The following is a 22,722-nucleotide window of genomic DNA, read 5'->3' as shown; positions in this document are numbered from 1 at the left end:
AAGAGACGGACATGTGATGATGGGTGAATGAGAGCATGGGGGGACCGCCGTGGGGGGGGAACAACAGTGAACAATAGGCGCGGGCAGGAAAGGAACAAAGGGCAAAGGGGGCCTGGCTTGGGGGAACCGATGTGGGGGGGCTGTGAGAATAGGAGGAGCCAGTGTGCTCTGTAACTATGTCAGCGCCGTAGGTGACTGCTATTTGTAATAGTTAGGTAGTTCTTACGCATCGCTTGCATAAAGACCTCCATTGCCGAGGTCAAGCAACCACAGAATGCTTCCAACTTCCTCAAAAGGCCAAGGAAATTTGGACAACACTGTAGTATCCTTTCAGAATGTATCACAATATGGGTTGGTAACCGCTCTGCCCAAGGCCACATGAAACCGCAGAGATTTATGGACGTATCCCAGTTGATTATGCACACCAGTGTCTCTCCACTCACCTCCACCCGGGTGACTCCATCTACAGCTCACACTGCACATAAAAGCAACCAACATAATCACAGACCACACACCCTGGCATTCTCTCTTCCCCACTCTTACATTGCGCAGAAGATAAAAAAAAACTTGAAAGCACATACCAACAGATTCAGGAAACAGACTCTAGAACAAACTCCTTAGCTTATCTAAGGATACATTCTCGATCTTCCAGTCTACTTGGATGCAGCTCTTGCACTTTTTTCTGCACTTAGTCTGCAGCTGTAACACTAGGTTTTGCACTCTCTTTACTATCTCATTGCGCTACCTATCACATTTATTTCTAGTTTGATTTTTCTCGAGTATAGTATAATTTGCCTGGATAGCAGCCCAAAAAGTGTTTAACTGTATCACAGTACAGGTGACCATAATAATAAATCTAACTAAGACTAATCCAAACCAAACCTGCTCATTCAACCACTCATACACTCCTCCTTCCCCACCAACAACAGGTCCACAGGTCATTACGTACCAATGCCGCTGGCTAAAGATGGGGATATTGGTAAGGCTCTGGTCACTGGTTGGGTAATATTGGGCGTAGGATGGTCTGGTATATGGGACTGATGCTCGTTTCTCATCCTCATAGCTCTTCTTAGCGGCCTTCTTTTCCGCCTTGGTCAGCTTGTACTCTTTGCGATCCGTTAGCAGGGACTCATGCTGAAAAGGAGGCTGAGGGAAGAGGCATCAGTTCAGTTTGCAAGAAGAATTACCTTGCTGTCAAAAACAGAATAAGCACCATTTAGCTTTGGAGTCAATGCATCATTGGTTTGATATTGAGCCTCAGAGAGAGGGGTGTGACCCCAGGATAAAAACAGAGCTAAAATAATTATAAATGGATGCTACAATTAGCTATGATCAGGAATTGACAGGCAGCATCAAGACATAGAACATTACACTTTTAACCCATCTTGGCTCAGCGAAGAAACCAATTTCCATTGCAGAATTAGTGATTATAACAGAGGCCTGTAATTAACCACTTTCATATTCGTCATTCAATTACATTACCTGAAAACCTATTAACATGTATCACACGAGGTACAAGATGAGCCTGGACTCCTAGCTGGCCGATGATTATGTATTGAAAACTTAAGCTCGTACCTTGGTGACAAGATATTTATGTTTGGCGCATGCTTTGTGAATCACTTCATCACATAATTTATCTGTCTCAAAGCTTGTATCTCCTGAAACAGGTTCTTCCTCTACAAAATGCAGGAGGGATTCCACTTCCTTCCGGGTGAAATTAAGCATTGGGTTTAGATCATCAATAACACGATCTAGGAGGAAAAGAACAAAAATTCACTTGTGGGTAATTTTTCTTTTTTTTTTTTTGTTGATTATATATTAGTGAAGTAATCAGCAACAGCCTGGGTACAGACCAATTCCATTTCATTTAAGCAAAGGGATTTGGTCTCAATGCTACATTTGATACTGTTCTCTGGATCTAGTGTAATAATTAAGTCAATTTGCAGCAAGTTTCGACAAAGGAGTAGCTGGACTGGTGTCTTAGCACACAAACAGGCCTTTCAGCATACCAAATCCACATTGACAATCAATCACTTATTAATACTAATCCTTCAAAAATAACATTTTATTTTCCTTACATTCCTGTCAACATCTTCCCCCAGACTCTACCATGTGCCCAATCATTTGGGACAATTTACAGCAGCCAATCAGCCTACTAAACTGCACACGTTTCAGAAGTGTGTGGAAACCAGAGCACCCAGTAACTCTTACGATGACAATGATAACATGCAAATCCACAAACAGCACCCCAGATTGGGATTGAACCTGGGTCTCCGGAGTTGAGTGGTAGCGATTGTATATCGGTCTATATTTGTACAGATATATGCTTAGGAAAGGTTTAGAAGGACAATGGGCCAAATGCAGGCAAATGGGACTAGCCCAACATGTCAACATAGACGGCATGTACAAGGTAGAAAGGACCTGCTTCCATGCTGTAACGCTCCATGACTCGCGGATTACTAGCTGGATCACTGTGCCGTTTCTTGTGAATGCAATTGAAATAAAGGAACATCTCTGGTCTTTGAATAATGCTGTGGGATATTTTATATCCAGCTATGTGGAAGAATGGAGCCTTTGTTTAATGCTTCAACCAAGCAACTAGAAATCATATTTGAAGATGCTGGGAGCCAAATGATTATTAAAAACAAGAGTGATCACAGATCAACAATGACAATACTTTACAATTTGCTTGTCCCTGCTTTCTTGTAAATCAATAGGGCTATCTTGGAATCTCAGTCAGAAGGCTGAGATAGACACAAAGTGCTGGAGTAACTCAGCGGGTCAGGCTGGAGAAAAAGGATGGGTGATAGTTCGGGCCGGGGCGCTTACTTAGAATCTACAGGAGCTTGATGCTGACAGTTGGCATGTTAAACAACAAGTGTTCTGTTCCCAAGCACTTAAACATCTCAACTCGAGTAGAGCAACTTGGAGTAAACAAAACCTAATGGCAGAATTAAATAAAAACCCACTCTGGATTTGACCAGAATCATAACAGCATGGTCATGACCCATTTTCTCCTGATGCATTGTACCATGCATAATCAGTTGGAGCTCTTCAGTTGAAGCTCTTTAAGATCATACCCACTTTAAGTTCTATGGACACTCAAAAACAATTAGGATGTTGGAAGCCTGCAATTAAATCAATCAACAGCTTTGCCACATCACAAGAGAATACATTTTGGATCCTCCATCAAAATGTCTGTTGATTTTCTCAAACCCAACAGTGCAACGAAGCACTCTTACCTGACATGCCCTGCTTGGAGATCTGCCGGTCATAGATCTTCTTCTCAAGCGTGTAGTCAGACACCAGCCGATAAATATAACAAGGCTTTCTTTGACCGTAACGGTACACACGACACACGGCCTGAGCATCATGACATGGGTTCCAAGATGCATCAAATACTACTACTCGATTGGCTCCAACCAAGTTGATTCCCAAGCATCCAGCTCTATGAAGAAATGAAACAGAGTTGGTTTCTTCAAATGCCACTGCTGATTTCAGGATAATCACTGAATAGTTGAAGTTGGGGAACACAAGTTTGTGCTGAGAAGCGCAAACTGGGAGGAATTCCACAATGCTGACATAGTAAACCCTCGTTACAACGGACCGTGGGGGTGGGGGGAGGAAAGGAGGGGTGCCCATTATTGCTTATTGTCTGCTATAACCGAGTAAAGGATTATCATTATGTTGAGTAGAAACAAAGAACTGCAGATCCTACTTGATACACAAAAGTTGGCATGGAGTAACTCAGCCGGTCAGGCAGCATCTTTGGAAAACATGGATAGGTGACCTTTCATGACAGGACCCTTCTTCAGATTAATTCAGTCTGCTGAGTTACTCCAGCACTTTGTGTCTCTTCACCTTAACACTAGGGGCCGATGCCACTGGTTTGCACCAGCGAGCCTTTCTTCACCAGTTGACGCACGGTCCAGTTGACACGGCTGTTGTTGCGGCTCACGTTGTAGCTCCTGGCCGGCAGCGCTTTCTTCCGCCTCCAACAGGACATGCTCTGTCACAGTGGGGCTCCACCCCCTCTTATCAGCTGCTGCTTCTTCATGTCGGCTGTCGCTTTGTCCACTTCCCACTCCACCGCCGCCTCCTCCTCCTCCCATCGCTTTGTCCACTCTGCCGCTGCCTCCTCCAATGCCACCTCCTCCCCCATAGTCACCGACATCTTCCAAGGTTGAGTATGTCGGCGACTCCGGGGGAGGGTAAGAAGCCGGCAGCAGCGGTGAAGGGAGGGAGAGGCCGAGTGGACAATTGACTGGACAAGGAAGCGGCGGTGTCTGTGGGCTTACATTTACTCAGGAACTGCAGTTGCACAAAGTATGGGTGCCTAAGGCTGATTGGAGAGAAAACCAGGAGTATAGTGCTTGGGGCATGAACAAGTCCTTAGAAACAGATGCTGCTTGCCAAGAGCCTGGGCAGTGATTGCTTCTTGCTCAAGATTTTACAACTTTGGTCTAGTTTTGATTTATTGTTGTGGTTTGTTATGTTAATTGTTAATCTCAACAACAATTTGTACTGATTGAAACAATCAATGTGCTGTGCACTTAAATGGTGGCTCAGTTTCTGCTTAAATTAAAGCAGCATCTTGAGAATTCACAACACTTGCATACTTGTCTCAATAGTAATCCATGTTGGCTACTAACAGAGGTGGTGAGTTGTCGGCTTGTAATGGGGCAATTGTGGACTCATTGCTGTCCAAATGAAAATAGTAACATGTGGCATTTTTAATTTAACCTTTGCGCTGTCATCACTGACTATGGTTTACATTTTCCATCTCATTGTAACATGCAAAAAAAAAAAATCAGGTGCAGATATACTTTTGATTATCAACTTCAAAACATCCAAACCCAGTGATGGGTGATGGTACACATCTCACCAGAGCATGGAAACCAATGAAAGCAAGAGAGATGCCATTAACCTGCAATATACCTATTGGAATTTAATGTTCCTTGTACTGAGAGGAGCTACAGTAGTGTTTAATTTGTGAACAATAATATACAATCCATCCCCAACAACCCTCCACCCATCCCTAAATCACAGGCATTTAATATCTGCTAGGTGATTAAAGATATATCAAGGGGGGGGGGGGGGGTTGAGCAAAAGTCTAAAGGACTGCTCAGTATTGAAGTGGTCATAAAATTCACAATTATCGATTAGATACCTTTGAAAATGTAATTTAAATCAACATATTTACTCACCTCCACATATGTGGAATAAGGAAATAAAATAAAACCTGGTTTTGCAAGGGCTCAACGAAACCAGTCAGGAAACGTGGTGACATTTTAGATTTATCTCATAACTGCAGCAAATACAAATTGGGCAATTCATATTGCCGTGTGCTGATAGGCTGCAGCAATAATCAGAAAGCACATTATGGGAAAAAAAAGCCGCTGTACTTGGTGCTTTTGGAGACATTGCATTTCTACTGAGGCACACAATCAGAGGCAGATTTGCAGCAAAAGGAGTCAATTGGCTCAGTGTCCTCCAAAGATGGTACTTTTATTACATCTAAAGCAACAAATTCCAATGTTCATGAACCTACATAAGACACAGCAACAAGCCTGTGGTAATACAACATGGTTATCAGCATGGTGCTGGGTTCTGTTCAGACATTGTTCATGCTTACATACCAGGGAGTTCGAAATCAGGGAGGAAATAGCTGCACTTTCATAGCTCTACTGGAAGATTATATATGGTTCAAGCACTATATCTAAATTTGGTGGGCCAGGGAGAGCCAGCATTGACAAAGTTCCAAGAGAGAAAAATTAGCATTCAGGAGGGAAGATATTGATTGTATGATAAGGTGGGTTTGATTCATGAAAGGGATGCTTTGATGTGCTATATGGGAGTAAACATGCATCTTTTAAGAAGTGGGTGAGAGGGGGAAAGAAAAAGTGCACCAAAGTTTTGTGGGCGGGAGATCTTGCTTAAGGTCTGTAAATAAGCAATTAAGCTTTCAGCAGCATGCAGAATGAGGCAGGTGAATCTGGGAAGGTGGAGGAGGTTGGAAGGATGTGGAATTTAACACTCTGAAAACGCAAACCAATAAAAGCCCAGCTCCCAAATGATGTAGTGAGAGAAGGACCCCGAAGGGTCTGTTTCCATGATCTATAACTATGCTTACCGAGTTGACAGCAGGAAAAGACAGGCTTTGATGTTGCGCGGATCATTGAACTGGTTGATCAGCCGTTCTCGCTCCGAAACTGAGGTGCTTCCATCCAGCCCTGCAACAGTCGAGAAGTATTTCATAAATCAGGCATTTAAATATATATACAATAAACAAAATATTTTAAAACTGGTGCTGAGGTGATTGCATTAATTTGTGACTCATTATCATATAAAGAGCAGGTCCCAGCAGAGTTATTTACTCTCTGAGAATCTCTGGCGAACACAGGATATGACTGGGGATTTTAGCACGGGGGACAATACATTGGTAAAAGTTATAGAACCTTCCAGCACAGATCAAGACCATACAGCTGATCATGGATCTTTTCTATTAAAAATTATACAATCCTCAGGTCCTGACCCTATTGTTCTTTACCTTGGTCCCCTTCAAATAATAATCCCTTTATATTAAAATTTATTAAGAAATCTGATCGTATCACCATTTCATACTGTACATACTGGTTAATAAGTCATTCCATAAAATATATTCTCAACACCCTGGCAGTCCCATTGTTAAATGCCTTCAATCTGTCATACCTATAAAATCTGTAGTCATTAGCTAGCTTGGAGCTTGGGAACTATTTTTCGTCAGTAACACCGACTTGAACAGTGTGGGCAACCTCCCAAGAAGAGAAGGCAAGTAGTTTAATTTATATTGCAATGCACTTTGAATAACAAGAGTTTACTTAAGGGTTTCAGAAAGGAACCTCTCAGTTTTTCCTAATCTGAGGTACACAAAAATGCTGGAGAAACTCAGCGGGTGCAGCAGCATCTATGGAATGAAGGAAATAGGCAATGTTTCGGGCCAAAACACTTCTTCGGGTTTCGGCCCGAAACATTCCTGCTGCACCCGCTGAGTTTCTCCAGCATTTTTGTGTACCTTCGATTTTCCAGCATCTGCAGTTCCTTCTTAAACACTTTTCCTAATCTGATAAGTGTTTATATTTGGCCATTTTTTGAGTTTGCATCACTATGTACTGAAGGACATTGTTCAAATTTGCCGTGTATTTCCTTTTACATGGACCCATCATGTTGGAAGATCTATGTGATTATAAGCAAAAATCACATATGAATACATGGTATACAAATGAAGGAAATCTATAGAATTATTTTACTCGCCCCTAATATAGCTTTTGATTCTTTACGAAGTACTCAATAGAGGTTGGTTGTTCACAAACGACAACAATGCATTAAGCTAACATTGTGCGACAGGATGGAATCACAATAATTGCGGGCTGAACATTGAATTATAATGCAAATTTCTGCAACAATTTGATTTTTTAAATGACTCCTGGTTAGGAGCGATGGTATTTGTAAAATAAATTATGTTAGATCAAACTCGTCACCATGAGTATACAAAGTACTGGATATATCAGTGGGTTTGCCAGCCTCACTGGGGTACATGGTGAGGCAATGTTTCGGGACGGACCCTTCTCTGGACATGTTCTCCGGGGATGCTGCCTGACCCGCTGAGATACCCCAATACGGTGTCCGATTTTGTAAAACAGCATCTGCAGTTCCTTGTTTCTACATAGTCACTATCAGAAATTTCTAAAAGCAGCTACGAGGAAGATGGCTGACTAAATAACTATCTATAGATGTGCAATTTTATCCACCAGATGGCACTGTTGCATTTAAAAAAAAAACTTTCCTACAGAAAGTGAAACATCTCACTGTTTTATATCAACTTAAATCTTTGTTCCTCTCTAATAATAAAGCAGACCAACACACACTGATGTACAGCTTCTCCCATGCTTACGATAGTAGTTCACATTCCGGATCCAAGGTTGTGGGGGCTCTTCGGAGCCAATTTTTGCTGGCATCTGTTTCTTTCCAAGAAATTCTTCAATTGCAGAGAGTGTGGAAAGGCTCTGGCTGTAACAAGGAGACAAGAACAATTTTTTTAAAATCAGAAAAAAGTGAACACCTGTGGAAACTGAAACTGAAAAGCATAATTTGAATTATGAAAAGGTCTTGTGCTAAAGATAGACAATAGGTGCAGGATTAGGCCATTCTGCCCGTCGAGCCAGCACCTTCATTCAATGTGATCATGATTGATCATCCATAATCAGTATCCCGTTCCTACCTTCTCCCCATATCCCCCGACTCCGCTATTTTTAAGAGCCCTATCTAGCTCTCTCTTGAAAGCATCCAGAGAACCTGTCTCCACCACCCTCTGAGGCAGACAATTCCACAGACTCACCACTCTTAAAAAAAAAAATGTTTCCTCGTCTCTGTTCTAAATGGCTTACTCCTTATTCTTAAACTGTGGCCCCTGGTTCTGGACTCCCCCAACATCGAGAACATGTTTCCTGCCTCTAGCGTGTCCAAGCCCTTAACAATCTTATATGTTTCAATGAGATTTCCTCTCATCCTTCTAAATTCTAGAGTGTTACAAGCCCAACTGCTCCATTCTCTCAGCATATGACAGGCCCGCTATCCCGGGAATTAACCTACGCTGCACTCCCTCAATAGCAAGAATGACCTTCCTCAAATTAGGGGACCCAAACTGCAACTAGGGGACCAAAACTAGGGGACCAAAGATTCAAGGAAGTATACCGCAACAGGGGGAGGAAATTAAAGCTATCCAAAAAGCAAAATACTGCAATTTTGGAGATCTGAAAACCCCTCAGAAAATCTTAGAATTACTCAGCAAGTCTGTCAACATCTGTGGTGAGGGAAAAGGGTTAATGTTTCAGGTGAGTGACCTTTCCTTCTCCATAAATGCCGCTTGACCTGCTGAGCATTTCTGCTTTATTTGGGAAATTTAATTCTGTTCCTACGCCAGTACCACCTTTTGTTTTATAGTGGCAAATTAATGGCTAAGAAACACACCCAACTTACAGTCACCTGTATCATTAATGATTAAGAAAGAACTGCAGATGCTGGAAAAATCAAAGGTAGACAAAGAAGCTGGTGAAACTCAGTGGGTGAGGCAGCATCTATGGAGCGAAGGAATAGGCGATGTTTCAATTCAATTCAATTCAATTCAATTTTAATGTCATCGCACAAATACAAGTATCAGTACAACGAAATGCAGTTTTGCGTCAGACCGTAGTAGTTGTACATAAAGAGAAAAAAACAAGAAAAAAATAGAAAGAGAGAAGATACAGAATAATCAGGAAATACAGAATGATTAAACAAAGGGGGACGGAGGGACCAGAGAAGTCTATCGTCGGGACTCCGAGTTCAGCAGTGTGATTGTGTTGTTATAGAAGCTTTTCCTCATCCTGCTGGTACGTGACCTGAGGCTCCTGTACCGCCTCCCTGATGGGAGGAGGGCAAACAGTCCATGGTTGGGGTGTGAGGGGTCTTTGATGATCTTCCCAGCCCGACTCAGACACCACTTTCGGTGGAGGGCATCCATGGCAGGGAGCGGGGCACCGATGATGTGCTGCGCGGTTTTCACCACCCGTTGTAGTGCTTTCCTGTCCGCAGCAGTGCAGCTGCTGTACCATACTGTGAAGCAGGTGGTCAGGATACTCTCTATGGTACAGCGGTAAAAGTTGGTCAGGATCTGGGGGGACAGGTGGGCTTTCTTGAGCCTCCTAAGGAAGTAAAGGCGCTGCTGTGCCTTTTTGATCAGCTTGGAGGTGTTGAGGGACCAGGACAAGTCCTCCGAGATATGCACTCCGAGGAATTTATAGCTGGAGACGCGCTCCACCTCAGTCCCGTTGATATGGATGGCGGTATGACTGCCTCCTCTGGTCTGCCTGAAGTCGACAATAATCTCCTTCGTCTTTTTGGAGTTGAGGATGAGGTTATTGTCGGCACACCAGGTGGTCAGGTGCTGGATCTCATCCCTGTAGGCTGACTCATCGTTGTCGCTGATCAGTCCTACTACCGTGGTATCGTCGGCAAACTTAATAATGGCGTTGGATCCGTGCTTTGGGATGCAGTCGTGGGTGAAGAGGGAGTAGAGGAGAGGGCTGAGCACACAGCCCTGTGGCACTCCGGTGTTCAGTGTTATAGTGGAGGAGGTGAGGTTATTGACCCTAACAGACTGTGGTCTGTTAGTGAGGAAGTCCAATGTCCAGTTGCAGAGGGAGGTGGAGATGCCAAGTCCACTGAGTTTGGTGATCAAGCTGGCTGGGATGACGGTGTTAAAGGCAGAGCTGAAATCTATGAACAGCAGCCTGATGTAGGAGTTGTTGTGGTCCAGGTGGGTCAGGGCAGAGTGTAGGGCCGCCGATATGGCGTCCTCTGTAGACCTGTTGGTCCGGTAGGCAAACTGATGGGGGTCCAGTGTGGGGGGGAGGCAGGCTTTGAGGTGAGCCAAGATCAGCCGCTCAAAGCACTTTGCAATGACAGGGGTGAGTGCCACTGGGCGGAAATCGTTGAGACTCCCTGTAGCTGACTGTTTGGGCACTGGCACGTTTCGGGTCGAGACCCTTCTTCAGACTTCAGTCCACTAGACATTAACATTATTTCTTGCAGCACACACGCTAGGTTACAACTGTCAACTAATGCAGAAGATTTATTTCTCTTCTTTCTCCTCCACTCTCCTCAGATCATTCGACCGGTTTGGAAGTGTGTCTGAGAATAGCCCATTGCAATGTTGTAAATCAGCATCATTGAAGGTTTAGTAACATGTCTGCCATCAGAGACTACATTCCACTCATGTTAAATTATCAGATCTCAACACTGGGAACAGCAGGCTGTAAACAGCCCCTGCAAGTGGGATTACAGGGAAAGAGAAACATCACGAATACATCAATGCTTCACATGGTCATATAGTAACAGATGCTGGAAAGCGTGTATGCAATGCTGATAGGCGAGGGCTATGTTAGACAAGGCTCTGGTTTTCCCCATTCATCCTAACCTATGTAAACAGTCTACTACTGTTAACTGTCTGTAGTCAGACTGACCAGCTACCTAATGAACCGTGCCCCACCATAAAAATCATTTGTTAATACAAGCTTCCACCTAACCCATCCCATTTAGTGCTTCATTTCCCTTACCTAACTCTTACCTAAACACCAGGATCTTGTCGCCGAGTTTTAAGCTCTCTTCAATTAGTTCAAACAACAACACCATTTTTGCAGAATTCTCTAGCAAACCTGGCTGGTAGTTTGCCAATATATCCTTAGCCTGTAGACATAAATACAGAGTAAACAATCCAAAAATTCAGCTCCATTATACAGTACACAAGGGAAACAAACAGCAAACAAAATAAACAGGCTGGTAACTGAGGCAATGAATGTAATAGAAGCTGCAGAAGAAACCTTCGTGCTCATTAATGGAGAACATAAAGATTCTTTGTAAAAGATGACTTGAGGCCATGTCAGTGAAAGTATGCCAATTTACACCCAATTCTCCCCTTCTAGACAGTTCACCAAAGCAAGGGTTGGGAAAATTGTGGAGGAATACAAGATTGTTCCCAACGAGTTCGCAGAGGCCAATTACAAAATGGCAGTGGGGAAGGATTGAGAGCAACTCATTGTAACCAGACGGGCAGAGATAGAATTATCAGTGGGATCGCGGATGGGGGAGCTGGTGGTGTGGAAAACAACCATTTTCTCCCAATTGACACAAAAGGCATGTCCAATTCTGGTTCTGTCATAATCCCTGAAAAAGATTACAAGGAAAATCCTAAATTCAGATTAGAGAAGTGAGAGGATATGGCACTTACCCAATCATATGTGATGACTTGGTTGGCCTTTTCCTGAAAATGGTTGAATCCAACATTCTGGGTAAACTTGCTGTTTGTGGAGTCTAACGTAGCAGCCATGCTCTCTGTTTTCCTTTTACTTCCAATTGGCAGAGCCCGTGCATTCGGTGTACCTGCATTCATGTCATTTACCTCAAGGTCCAAATCTGGATCATTGGCAAGGTTCTCCTTCTGCAGTGCTTCATAGAGAACATCTGGATGGTTCCAGATCTGCCAGAGATGAAGCAAACCGAATACTATTCAGCATTACACTCAAACACATAACCACCTGAACGTACAAATAGCACGTGTAGCACATTAGTATGAAGCAGATTGTGATAGCGCATTGAAAGTCCGGAGGCTCTGCAGCTGAATCCATCCCTTCTGATTCAATCAAGCCAAGTGGGTGTAGATTTGAACATACAAGGAAAATCATGAAAAGCAGCTGGCAGGAGAGCAGCAGTCCGGTCCATAGCTCCCAGTTGGACGAGTGGGCAGAGCTGCCATGTTTTGTCAGAGCATTTCAGTATTCTAGTACCTTAAAATCAGTATTTTGCTGAGGAAATCAGTATTTTTACGCGGTGCCATTTTGCTGAAAAGAAATTTTTATTTTTATGTGCGGTCATACCCATGTAAGAGTACAACAATGCATAACTTTGCTACCAATTCACGTCTTCTACGCACCTTACTTGACAGTGCATTAATTGCCATATTTTTGTATATTTCTGTTTGAACGGCTGCTTCCTGCTTTTAGCACCAGATGATGATGTAGATGCCATTTTGGAAGCCTCCCTCTCTCCCTCCTTCCTCTCTCTCCCTCCCTTCTTCTTACCCCTTATACAATTATGTTGAAAAGTGGCCCTTTTTGATTTTTGCCCTGGATATGTCTGCCTGCCACTTTTACTTTTCACCTTGCTACCTATTGCTTCTACCCTCATTTTACTCCCCTCTGCTCACGCATTTAAGAAACCCACCACCTCTTATTCTGTTTATTATCTTTTTCTTCTTTCTCCCCTACATGTTGCCTTCAGTCCCATCAGTCTATCCAACAGCATTTCCTGCCTAATGTGTAGCCCTTGCTGTCTCCTCCCCTACTCGGCTCTCCCTCAGCCCTCGGGCTCCTCCTCTTCCATTTTTCTTTCTTCTCCCGCCCCCCACCCTACATCAGTCTGAAGAAGGGTTTTTGGCCCGAAAAGTTGCCTATTTCCTTCGCTCCATAGATGATGCTGCACCGCTGAGTTTCTCCAGCACTGTTGTCTACTATCAATATCACTGTTATGTTTATCGTTACTTTTTTGTTCTTTCGTTTTTGCTTTTGAAAAAGCAAATCCGTTCATCCGTACTCTAATCGCATTTCCGTATAAAACGATTTAAAAAAAAGAAATTTGCTATGATTTTTTGAGTTACAGTATGACTTTTTATATCCTTGCATTTTTTAAGCAGCAAGATGAAACAGGAAGTCGGGCCAATTAAAAAAAAAATCTGTATTTTACAAAGCAAATCCGTTCATCCGTACTCTAATCGCATTTCCGTATAACATACGGAAAATCCGTACTACTTGGCAGCTTTGAGTGGGAGTCTCCATGGGCAGGAAACTTTGACTTTGCCATTATGCAGCAATGCGCGTCAAGGGAACCTCATTGAAACTTACCAATTAAGTGAAAGGCCTGGATAGAGTGGAGGTGGAAAGGATGTTTCCACTAGTGAGAAAGTCTAGGACCAGGACCAGAGGCCATAGCCTCAGAATAAAAGGACACACCTTTTGAAAGGAGATAAGGAGGAATTTCTTTAGTCAGAGTTTGGTGAATCTGTGGAATTCATTGCCACAGGCTGGGGAGGCCATCAATGGATATTTTTAGGTGATTGATAGATTCTTGATTAATATGGGTTACGGGGAGAAGGCAGGAAAATTGGGTTGAGAGGGAAAGATAGATAAACCATGATTGAATGGCAGAGTAGACTTGATGGGTCAAATGGCCTAAATGTAATGCTGTTATGTAATGAACCGGATTTCATAAAGGACCTCGAGGTTAATGAGCCATTAGGAGGCAGTGACCATAACATGGTCAGGTTTAATCTACAATTGGAGAGGGAGAAGGGTAGATCGGAGGTGTCAGTGTTGCAGTTGAATAAAGGGGACTGTGGGGCCATGAGGGAGGAGCTGGCCAAAGTTGACTGGAAAGATACACCAGCAGGGATGACAATGGAACAAAAATGGCAGGTATTTCTAGGAATAATACAGAAGGTGCAGCATCAGTTCATTCCTAGGAGGAAAAAAGATTCCTAGTGGAGAAAGGGATGACCATGGCTGACAACGGACGTCAGGGACAGTATAAAAATTAAAACTAAGAAGTACAACGTAGCAAAGATGAGCGGGAAGCAAGAGGATTGGGTAATGTTTAAAGAACAACAGAAGATAACAAAAAAGACAATACGGGAAGAAAAGATGAGGTACGAAGGTAAGCTAGCCAAGAATATAAAGCAGGATAGTAAAAGCTTCTTTAGGTATGTGAAGAGGAAAAAATTAGTTAAGACCAAAGTTGGACCCTTGAAGACCGAAAAGGGTGAATTTATTATGGGGAACAAGGAAATGGCAGATGAGTTGAACATGTACTTTGGATCTGTCTTCACTAAGGAGGACACAAACAATCTTCCTGATATAGTAGTGACCAGAGGATCTGGGGTGACAGAGGAATTGAAGGGGGAGGTAGAGCAGAGCTATAGGATACCGAAGAGATATAGGTGAGGGATTCATTTATGACAGCAGGGGGAAACCATGTTTACCAAAGACAGAGGATATCTTGGATGCCATAGATTGGAAAGCCCATTCTTGGGAGCAGATACGGTGGAGACTCAGAAATTGAAGGTCCCTTACTTGGCATGTTAATTTTTATTCTCACTTTGCATTGTTGCATCAAACATACTTTTGAATGGTAAATAGACCCTAACATTATTTGATAAAGTATCACTTATTCCCTAGTCAGTCACAAAAATAAAATCAGCCAGTGATAGTCTGTTGTACAGAGACACAAAATATCCTGACACATACATTGGGATGTTTCCAACATTCTCTCTAATTCTGAAAATACAGAGGCTTACCTTACAGCAGACACAAAATGCTTTCAGAGGGTTGAGCCCCAGCCACCCACTGTTCCCTGCATCTCTAAAACGATCCATAAATTCTGTGTAGAGCGATCGCTGGATTTTGGAGAGACGGACTAGTAACACATGTTCTTCTTTGTCAGGAAGATGACCTCTTAAAACATCATGGCCTCGCCTGCAAAATATGAAATATTATTGATCAATTGATACAACATTCAATACCATTGAACACATCAGACTTTATTTACAATATTAAATCAAAAGGATATAGAGCTTTGGAGTACAGTGCCCTCCATAATGCTTGGGACAAACACCCATCATTTATTTATTTGCCTCTGGTCTCCACAATTTGAGATTTGCAATAGAAAAAAAAAATCACATGTGGTTGAAGTGCACATTGTCAGATTTAAATAAAAGCCATTTTTATACATTTTGGTTTCACCATGTAGTTATTTGTGGTGAAACTGGTTATTGACTCATTTGCCACAAGAAACAGTTTCTCCCTGTTTATTCTATTAACGCTGCTAATTACTCAAATCTGTCATTATCTGGTTATTTTTCAAGGAGAGCAACCCACCTTCTCTCCAGTTTAGAGGGGCAACTAGCAATAAGATGCAAAGCAACCAATGACAGATCAAGATGAGGAAATGTAGCATCACATTTAAAACATCTTATTCTGATACTTTACATTAAGAGGGCAAAGAAAATGTTTTTAGGATTGATTACTCAATATACCAAGAAAAAAACAGCATGCCTAGCATACTGGATCTTAAAACATAACATATTATACTGGCCTAATTGGAAACCTATGCCCAGCTTAAGACTGTAGCATACAATTTTGGTCACCCTCATGTAGAAGTGCAGATAGATGGCCAGGAAAATTCCAGGTTGCTGGGCATTACATTTAGAAAATCAAAGGATAAACACAACATGGGCTGAAATGAGGCTGTAGCAAATTAATGTTGCCAGAAGCAATGGCCAACGCTTCTTCACCCTTAGAAGACTTTGGAAGTTTGGCATGTCCCTACAACTCTCACCAACTTTGAAGATAGGCCATATAAAGCATTTTATCGGAATGCATTAGAGCATGCTTTGGGAATAGCCACATCCAAGACCGCAAAAAATTGCACAGAACTGTGGACGTAGCCCAGGCCATCAAGTAGACCAACCTCCCTTCCATTGACTCCATCGACTCTTCACACTGCCTCTGCAAGGCCACCAGCTTAATCAAGGACGAGTCTAACCCTAGACACTCCCTCTTCACCCCTCTCCTATCAGGCAATAGTTACAGAAATGCGAAAACGTACATCACAATATTCAGGGTGAGTTTAGAGAGCAATCCTGATCTACCATCTACCTCGTTGGAGACCCTCGGACTATCTTTAATCAGATTTGATTGGATTTCATCTAGTATAAAACGTTATTCCTTTTATTGTGTATCTGTACACTGTGGAAGGCTTGATTGTAGTCATGTATTGCCTTTCCACTGGCTGGTCAGCACACAACAAAAAAGCTTTTCATTGTACCGCTGTATATGTGACAATAAGCTAAATGAAGTATTACCGATATTTAAAATCCTGTTGCCTCAAACACATTGCTGTTTTAACAGTTAGTTCATGGCATTGTGTAACTTGACGCTTAACTGTAATAATTCCTCACAGGGTCCCTCAGGCACAGCAACTCCTGGCCCCATGAAGTTCCACAAACACAGCCAACCTTGCAGGCATATACCACAGGCAAAAACCTGTCTTCCCTCCCACAAATCAAAAGCCTAGTTATTTCCTGTTCACCATCGTCTCTCCACGTACAACTACAGCCCTTCCCAATTCATGAAATTACAATTATTCCCTATACCTTACCTTCCATGTCTCAACCTCACAATCAACCACAGGAATAATTCACGTCTTTCCATTCAGCTGCTTTCGCAGCACAAGCACTCCAACCACAGGCACAATCTCCCCAGGATTAGCTACATTACTGTACCTGCCTTTGCAAAACTGCAACAGCAATCAAGTGCGCCATTTAGTGTACAGTTTAAAGAATACAAAGCAAAAATATGCAATCTGTTATTTAACCTTTACCTTCTTCAATCTAGGGAATCATGTTTTTATTCCCTTTGAGGAAATATGGTCATAAAGTGCAGACCACTTATAATTTAACCTTGGAATTATTCTGGTGAATTTGTATTGCGCCTTCTCCAAGGGCCTTCTTCCACATCCCAAGCGGAGCGTCCAGAACTGAATTCATTACTTCAGACTCAGTCTAACAAGTTTTACCTGTGGAGGTTTCCCATCTAAGTTCTTACCTTTGAACAAATCCTTCCAGCAGGCTGTGTAAAACATGACTTCGATAACGCATCAACCGAACATCTTGTGGCGTCGAGTCGATACATTGCCCATTCAGGATGGGCCGCTCGAACATGTTGCTAAACTCTTGCCTGGTACCTAGGAAGTCAGGCCGGACAAAGTCAACCATGCACCAGTACTCCGTGAGGTTGTTCTGAAGCGGATATCCAGTCAGCACCACCCGCCGTCGTGAACGGATGCTCTTTAAGGCCTGAGAGGTACTGGCGTGGCAATTCTTTATACGGTGGCCTTCATCACAAATAACTACATCGGGCCCTGGTCTGGATAGGGCTTTCTCAATGCCTGAGGAACAAGATAAAAACCAGATCAAATTCAAAGGAAGTAGCATGGAGTCTGAATCTAATGCAATACTGTGGGTATCTGTTGTATTCCTAACTAAGTAATTCTGATCTTGGATAAAGCATGTTACTCCAACTGGAGAAATTAAATTTAAATTACTATTTATCTTTCAAAGCCATCAATGTTCCCACTCCTCATTCCAGGAAAATGACCTAGAAAGCAAAAATATCACACTTCTCTGTAAAAGAACAGTTGAACACAAGCTAATAGCTACAGATTTTTGTAAACAGTCAGCATACATTTGTAATAAGTTCCTGTTGAAACAGATTGTTAAGATACCATTTAAAAGGTAGCTGTTGAAATTATCAAAAGTGTTCATGCAGTTAATAATGTCATTCTGACTTACTTTGGTTGGATAAGGTTTCTGAAATTGTCTGAGAAAGCAAGAAAATGAAATAAAGGACATTTGGCTATGAGAAGCAAGGTCCCTAACAGCTCTGCCTCACCCAAGAAATGGAGGGAGAAATTACTGAATTCTCTGATATGGAAAGTAAATGAAATAGTGCATTATGTATAGTGTAAGATTAGTTTTGCATTTCTCCAGGTCTAGGCCATATGAAGTTAATGGGCAATATCCATGACTACATTAAAATCAAAGTAGGATAAATATTTGAAGCAAAGGTCGGCATAGTGAGATGATGGATATCCAGGATTAGATTTGCATTGTCCTAGCAGACAACTCATACATGGATGATATACAGAATGCTCCTCATCTGTGCTTCACATTTCTACATTAAAATCTTCACTGGTGAAGCTGCTCAATATTTTAAACCATGACAGAGCTGCCACTTTATAGTTAGTGTGAAGACATCTCTTCTCTTTACAATAAGTGAAGTAGCAGCTAGGCCAAAATTGGTTGGGATTTGTCCTTGAGCTAGAAAGTTGTGGATTCCAGCACAACATTCAAATTTTACAGCAGAACTAACAGAGCATTTTATTGTCCGAGGTACCTTGTTCTGGATGACATGGTGAAGCAAAATACTATTAATGTAATCAAATGGACATAAATAGCCTCTTTCAAACAGAATTGTTTTCAGCCCGCACCATCTAAAGGATCATTCTTCTCACAAGTGCATATAGGGTCTTGCTGACTGCCTAACAGTTAAACAGTGACAAGCTCTGAAACAAGAGCTTTGAGGTTCTGTATGAGGGCATAAAATGCATTTGCATCATTACCTTTCAACAGTTCTTGCTGCCGATCTTCCTCATCCAAATCTATAATCACAGGTCCTGTAGATTTCTTTGATTTTTTCCTCCTCCCACTAACAAAAGATTTCTTCAGTGAAAGCAGACGATACATCTCGTATCCCATTAACAGCATGCCACCATCAGTTGACCACTCATTGATAACCTTGGCACGGGCTACAGTTGTTCTACACGGAAACAGAACAATTATCAGAAAATCTGAGCACATCATAGGACCTCAAATGTGGCATCCTATCCAATACAACATTTGTATCTAAATTATATAATAATGTTATTAACAGCCTTGGGTAAGGTTGAAATGATTACTACAAATATAAAAGTTCACTGGGTCAAGGATATTCTAAGATTGCATACTTCAGTAACACCCCAGGTAATTGATTTATTGATGTAAAAAGTTTCCCTCTCACTTTAATTATAATGTGCTTTGTACGCGAGTTTAAGACAAACATTTTCAGCAACAATCCCTGAACTTCACCATCATATCAGGATTCTCAGATTTGAGTAGCTTCTTTCTTTGGACCAGATCAGGTCCTAGATGCCCCTGCCTCCGCCTCCTCCTCTTTTGAAAAATTGTACCAGTACTTACTTGAACTCATCATTTAGGATATGAACCTTGAAACCCCTGGGCTGGATCTCCTCAGGGTTGTAGTCTGCAGGAAGTGCTTCTTGGGCTGGAAGCCACATGTTAAACTCGGCCAACCAGTTCTGCAAAGTGTTCACCTGCAAACATGAAGAATGTAACCAATCAACATTTTTTTTTTTGCATCCTTGGATCCCTGTCTAAGCAAATTAGCACCGCACTCTACTCCTTTATAAGAGAACTAAAGGCAACTAAATCAATTCAGTGTGCCTTCTGTAAAAACGGGCTCAGATAGCTTTCACAAGATGCCCCCCATCCCTTTGCACGATCCCCACATTGCAGGAAATAAAGCAAACCCAACCAGCAGTGGGAAAACACAACTAATATTATTATGTGACAATTCTGCAGAATGTAATGAAACCCTGAGTTGAACATCAGACCTTTATATTACAACATGCTTGCATACATGCAGGGTCTTAACCTACAGGGCATATAGACCGACCTGATTCTGATACGTCTACAATTAATTCCACCATCTTTCCTCTTCCAAAAAAATTATTTGACTGTCATGAACAAAGGGATCAGATAGATACTGACCGGTACAATAGCAAGGACTGTGCGGGCCTCCGTGTATCGAAAGAGAACATCCACAAAGGAGACCATCTGCAGGGTTTTCCCAAGACCCATGCTGTGTGCCAGGATGCAACCAAAACCACTGCTGCTTTTAAACCTTTCCAGAGACTCCACCAGGTTATCGTATAAGAAACGGATTCCTCCGATCTGTGTGGGAGATAGAGTATAAATGCTGTTATCTGTCAACTGATGAGGCACCAGAAAACCTCAACAGTTTCAGCAAAATCTCAACAAGAAATTTTCAACAGAAATGTTGACAGTGAATTTACTAAAAAGCCCATTTAATGGAGAGAAATGTGTTTGTACATAATGCTGCACACTAGAAATGCACAAATACATTAACAAAGATGACAAGTAGTGCAAAGACTGGGTGTGAGCAAGAGCGCGATATGGAGGGGTGGCATTTACTGTATAAATTCTATGACATCCCATACCCTTTGCTACAGTTGCTCAACCCTCACCCAGTCAGGGCTCTCACTTAACTTTTTTTCCCTGTTGCCAGTCGGGCAACCTAGGCAGCTTTCTAGGTTGCCAAATGACAGTTTAGGTGGTCATTTAAAATTGTTTGCATGACGCGTGCGATAATGTGCTCGGACAAAGTGCGTAGTTACCAGTCGGAATTATGCTCAATGAAGCATTCACTTATTATTTCTGCTTCAAATGCAAGTCACAAACTAAACATATTCACCAATAAAGACATGATATATACCACAATGACATGCAGCAACATTATAATACAGTATCTCAACTATTTTTACACAATGCAATTAATGCAATTTCTATTATTTCTTTCCACTGCCAAACAAAAATGTGGTTGGATTATGCAGCGTATGATCAACCTGTGTCAATAAATCCTGGACCATGGTAACATATATGCTTAACCATGCACACTACAGATTGATGCAAGCATGTTTTCTGTGAAGGACTGAAAATTATCATAACATGGTCATAGCATGGGTCGTTATTGCTATTGGAACAGAAACAATCTCGCTTCCCACATAATTTATCCACGACAAAATATACAGGTTGCAAGGAAATTTCTAAAGGCATTTTATGATAATAGCTGTTAAAACCGACTATACCCATCTGACAGGTTAAACATTACACTAATTGACAAGAGATGGCCAAAGGACATAACTGCAGCAAATGTTCTTTTGGTAATATGTTTAAAGGTGTCAAAATGCCACATTAACTGACATTCAGATTAGATGTATGTGTTGTGAACTGCAATGAAGATACCAGGAGGGACTGAATAGAAGAGGGGAATGGGGATCAGGGAGGGATGGAGAGGAGGGGACAGAGAGGGAGAGGGACAGAGAGGGAGAGAGAGGAGAGAGGGAGAGGGAGAGAGGGAGAGAGGGAGAGAGAGGGAGAGAGGGAGAGAGAGAGGGAGAGGAGGAGAGGGAGAGAGGGAGAGAGAGGGAGGAGAGAGAGGGGGAGAGAGGGAGAGAGAGAGAGAGAGAGGGAGAGAGGGGAGAGAGGGGAGAGAGGGAGAAGAGGGAGAGAGAGAGGAGAGGGAGAGAGGGAGAGAGGGAGAGGGGAGAGGGAGAGAGGGAGAGAGGGAGGAGGGGAGAGGGAGAGAGGGAGATGAGAGGGAGAGAGAGAGAGAGGAGAAGAGGGAGAGAGGGAAGAGAGGAGAGAGAGAGGTAGAGAGGGAGAGAGGGAGAGAGGGAGAGGAGAGAGGGAGAGGGAGAGGGAGAGGGAGAGGTGGAGAGAGGGAGAGGGGGAGAGGGAGAGTGAGAGAGGGAGAGGGAGAGGGAGAGGGAGAGAGGGAGAGAGAGAGACGAGAGAGAGAGAGGGAGAGGGAGAGAGGGAGAGGGAGAGAGGGAGAGGGACAGAGGGAGAGGGACAGAGGGAGAGGGACAGAGGGAGAGGGACAGAGGGAGAGGGACAGAGGGAGAGGGACAGAGGGAGAGGGACAGCTGACTGTTCAAAGCCAGCTGACTGTCCGTAGTCCGCCCCTTTCAAATGGGAGTAAATCTATCCTGAAGAATCCTCTCCAATTATTTCCCCAAAACTGTCATATGGCTCACATACCTATAAGTCCCTGGAATCTCTCTACTTCCCTACTTAAATAAAGAAATAATATTGGCTACTCTTTAGTCCTCGCCTGTGGCTGAAGATACAAAGATCTTTGTCAAAGCCTCTGTCATCTCCTCTCTTGCCTCTATGAATAACGTGGAATTCAAGGCCTTTCCCTCAGCTACCTCACATGTTGATAAGATCACTTAAGAAAAGATATGCCTGTCACAATATAATGCACTATAGTACTGATAAAAAAAGGTGTTGCCATTACCTGGTGTGATTTCACAGATCGTGCCAGTTGGGATGCCAGGAAAATGTCTTGCTCATTTGGAGGATGATTTATGTTAACCATTACACGCCCCAGATCATCTGGCTGGTTCAAGGCATCATTCACATGAGCATCATTGCTCTCCTCATTCACCTCCTCCTCATCATTGCTGGATCCACTATCAAGAATTTGGAATGAATCATCTTCCCCAGAACTCAACTCGATCACATCTTCCAAGACAGATAGAAAAACAAGATAATATGTCAAATAAGGTATCACTACTAAATGGGAACTACTTGCATCAATAGCATGCAGATGTTAAGTCAACAGATTAGATAACTGCCCTTTTGAATGAGTAAGTTATTTACATTCTAAATTA

At 42.6% G+C, this 22,722-nt stretch overlaps 1 protein-coding gene across 1 annotated transcript in view; it reads right to left on the bottom strand.

Moving 5' to 3' along the window:
• rad54l2 (RAD54 like 2) overlaps window positions 1–22,722 on the bottom strand; it is a 57,859-nt gene that overhangs the window by 11,706 nt on the left and 23,431 nt on the right. The window contains exons 6-18 of the mRNA XM_055647803.1: window positions 22,347–22,573; window positions 20,015–20,197; window positions 19,424–19,557; window positions 18,808–19,004; window positions 17,232–17,574; window positions 14,924–15,101; window positions 11,807–12,055; window positions 11,147–11,265; window positions 7,934–8,049; window positions 6,134–6,233; window positions 3,243–3,448; window positions 1,576–1,751; window positions 950–1,146 (exon numbers count right to left, since the gene is read on the bottom strand). Of these exons, the coding sequence (XP_055503778.1) occupies window positions 950–1,146; window positions 1,576–1,751; window positions 3,243–3,448; window positions 6,134–6,233; window positions 7,934–8,049; window positions 11,147–11,265; window positions 11,807–12,055; window positions 14,924–15,101; window positions 17,232–17,574; window positions 18,808–19,004; window positions 19,424–19,557; window positions 20,015–20,197; window positions 22,347–22,573 (2,425 nt within the window). The remainder of the gene's footprint in view (window positions 1–949; window positions 1,147–1,575; window positions 1,752–3,242; window positions 3,449–6,133; window positions 6,234–7,933; window positions 8,050–11,146; window positions 11,266–11,806; window positions 12,056–14,923; window positions 15,102–17,231; window positions 17,575–18,807; window positions 19,005–19,423; window positions 19,558–20,014; window positions 20,198–22,346; window positions 22,574–22,722) is intronic.

The sequence above is a fragment of the Leucoraja erinacea genome, chromosome 16, assembly GCF_028641065.1.
Source record: "Leucoraja erinacea ecotype New England chromosome 16, Leri_hhj_1, whole genome shotgun sequence".
Lineage (NCBI taxonomy): Eukaryota > Metazoa > Chordata > Chondrichthyes > Rajiformes > Rajidae > Leucoraja > Leucoraja erinaceus.
This window is presented reverse-complemented; position numbering and strand designations above follow the sequence as displayed.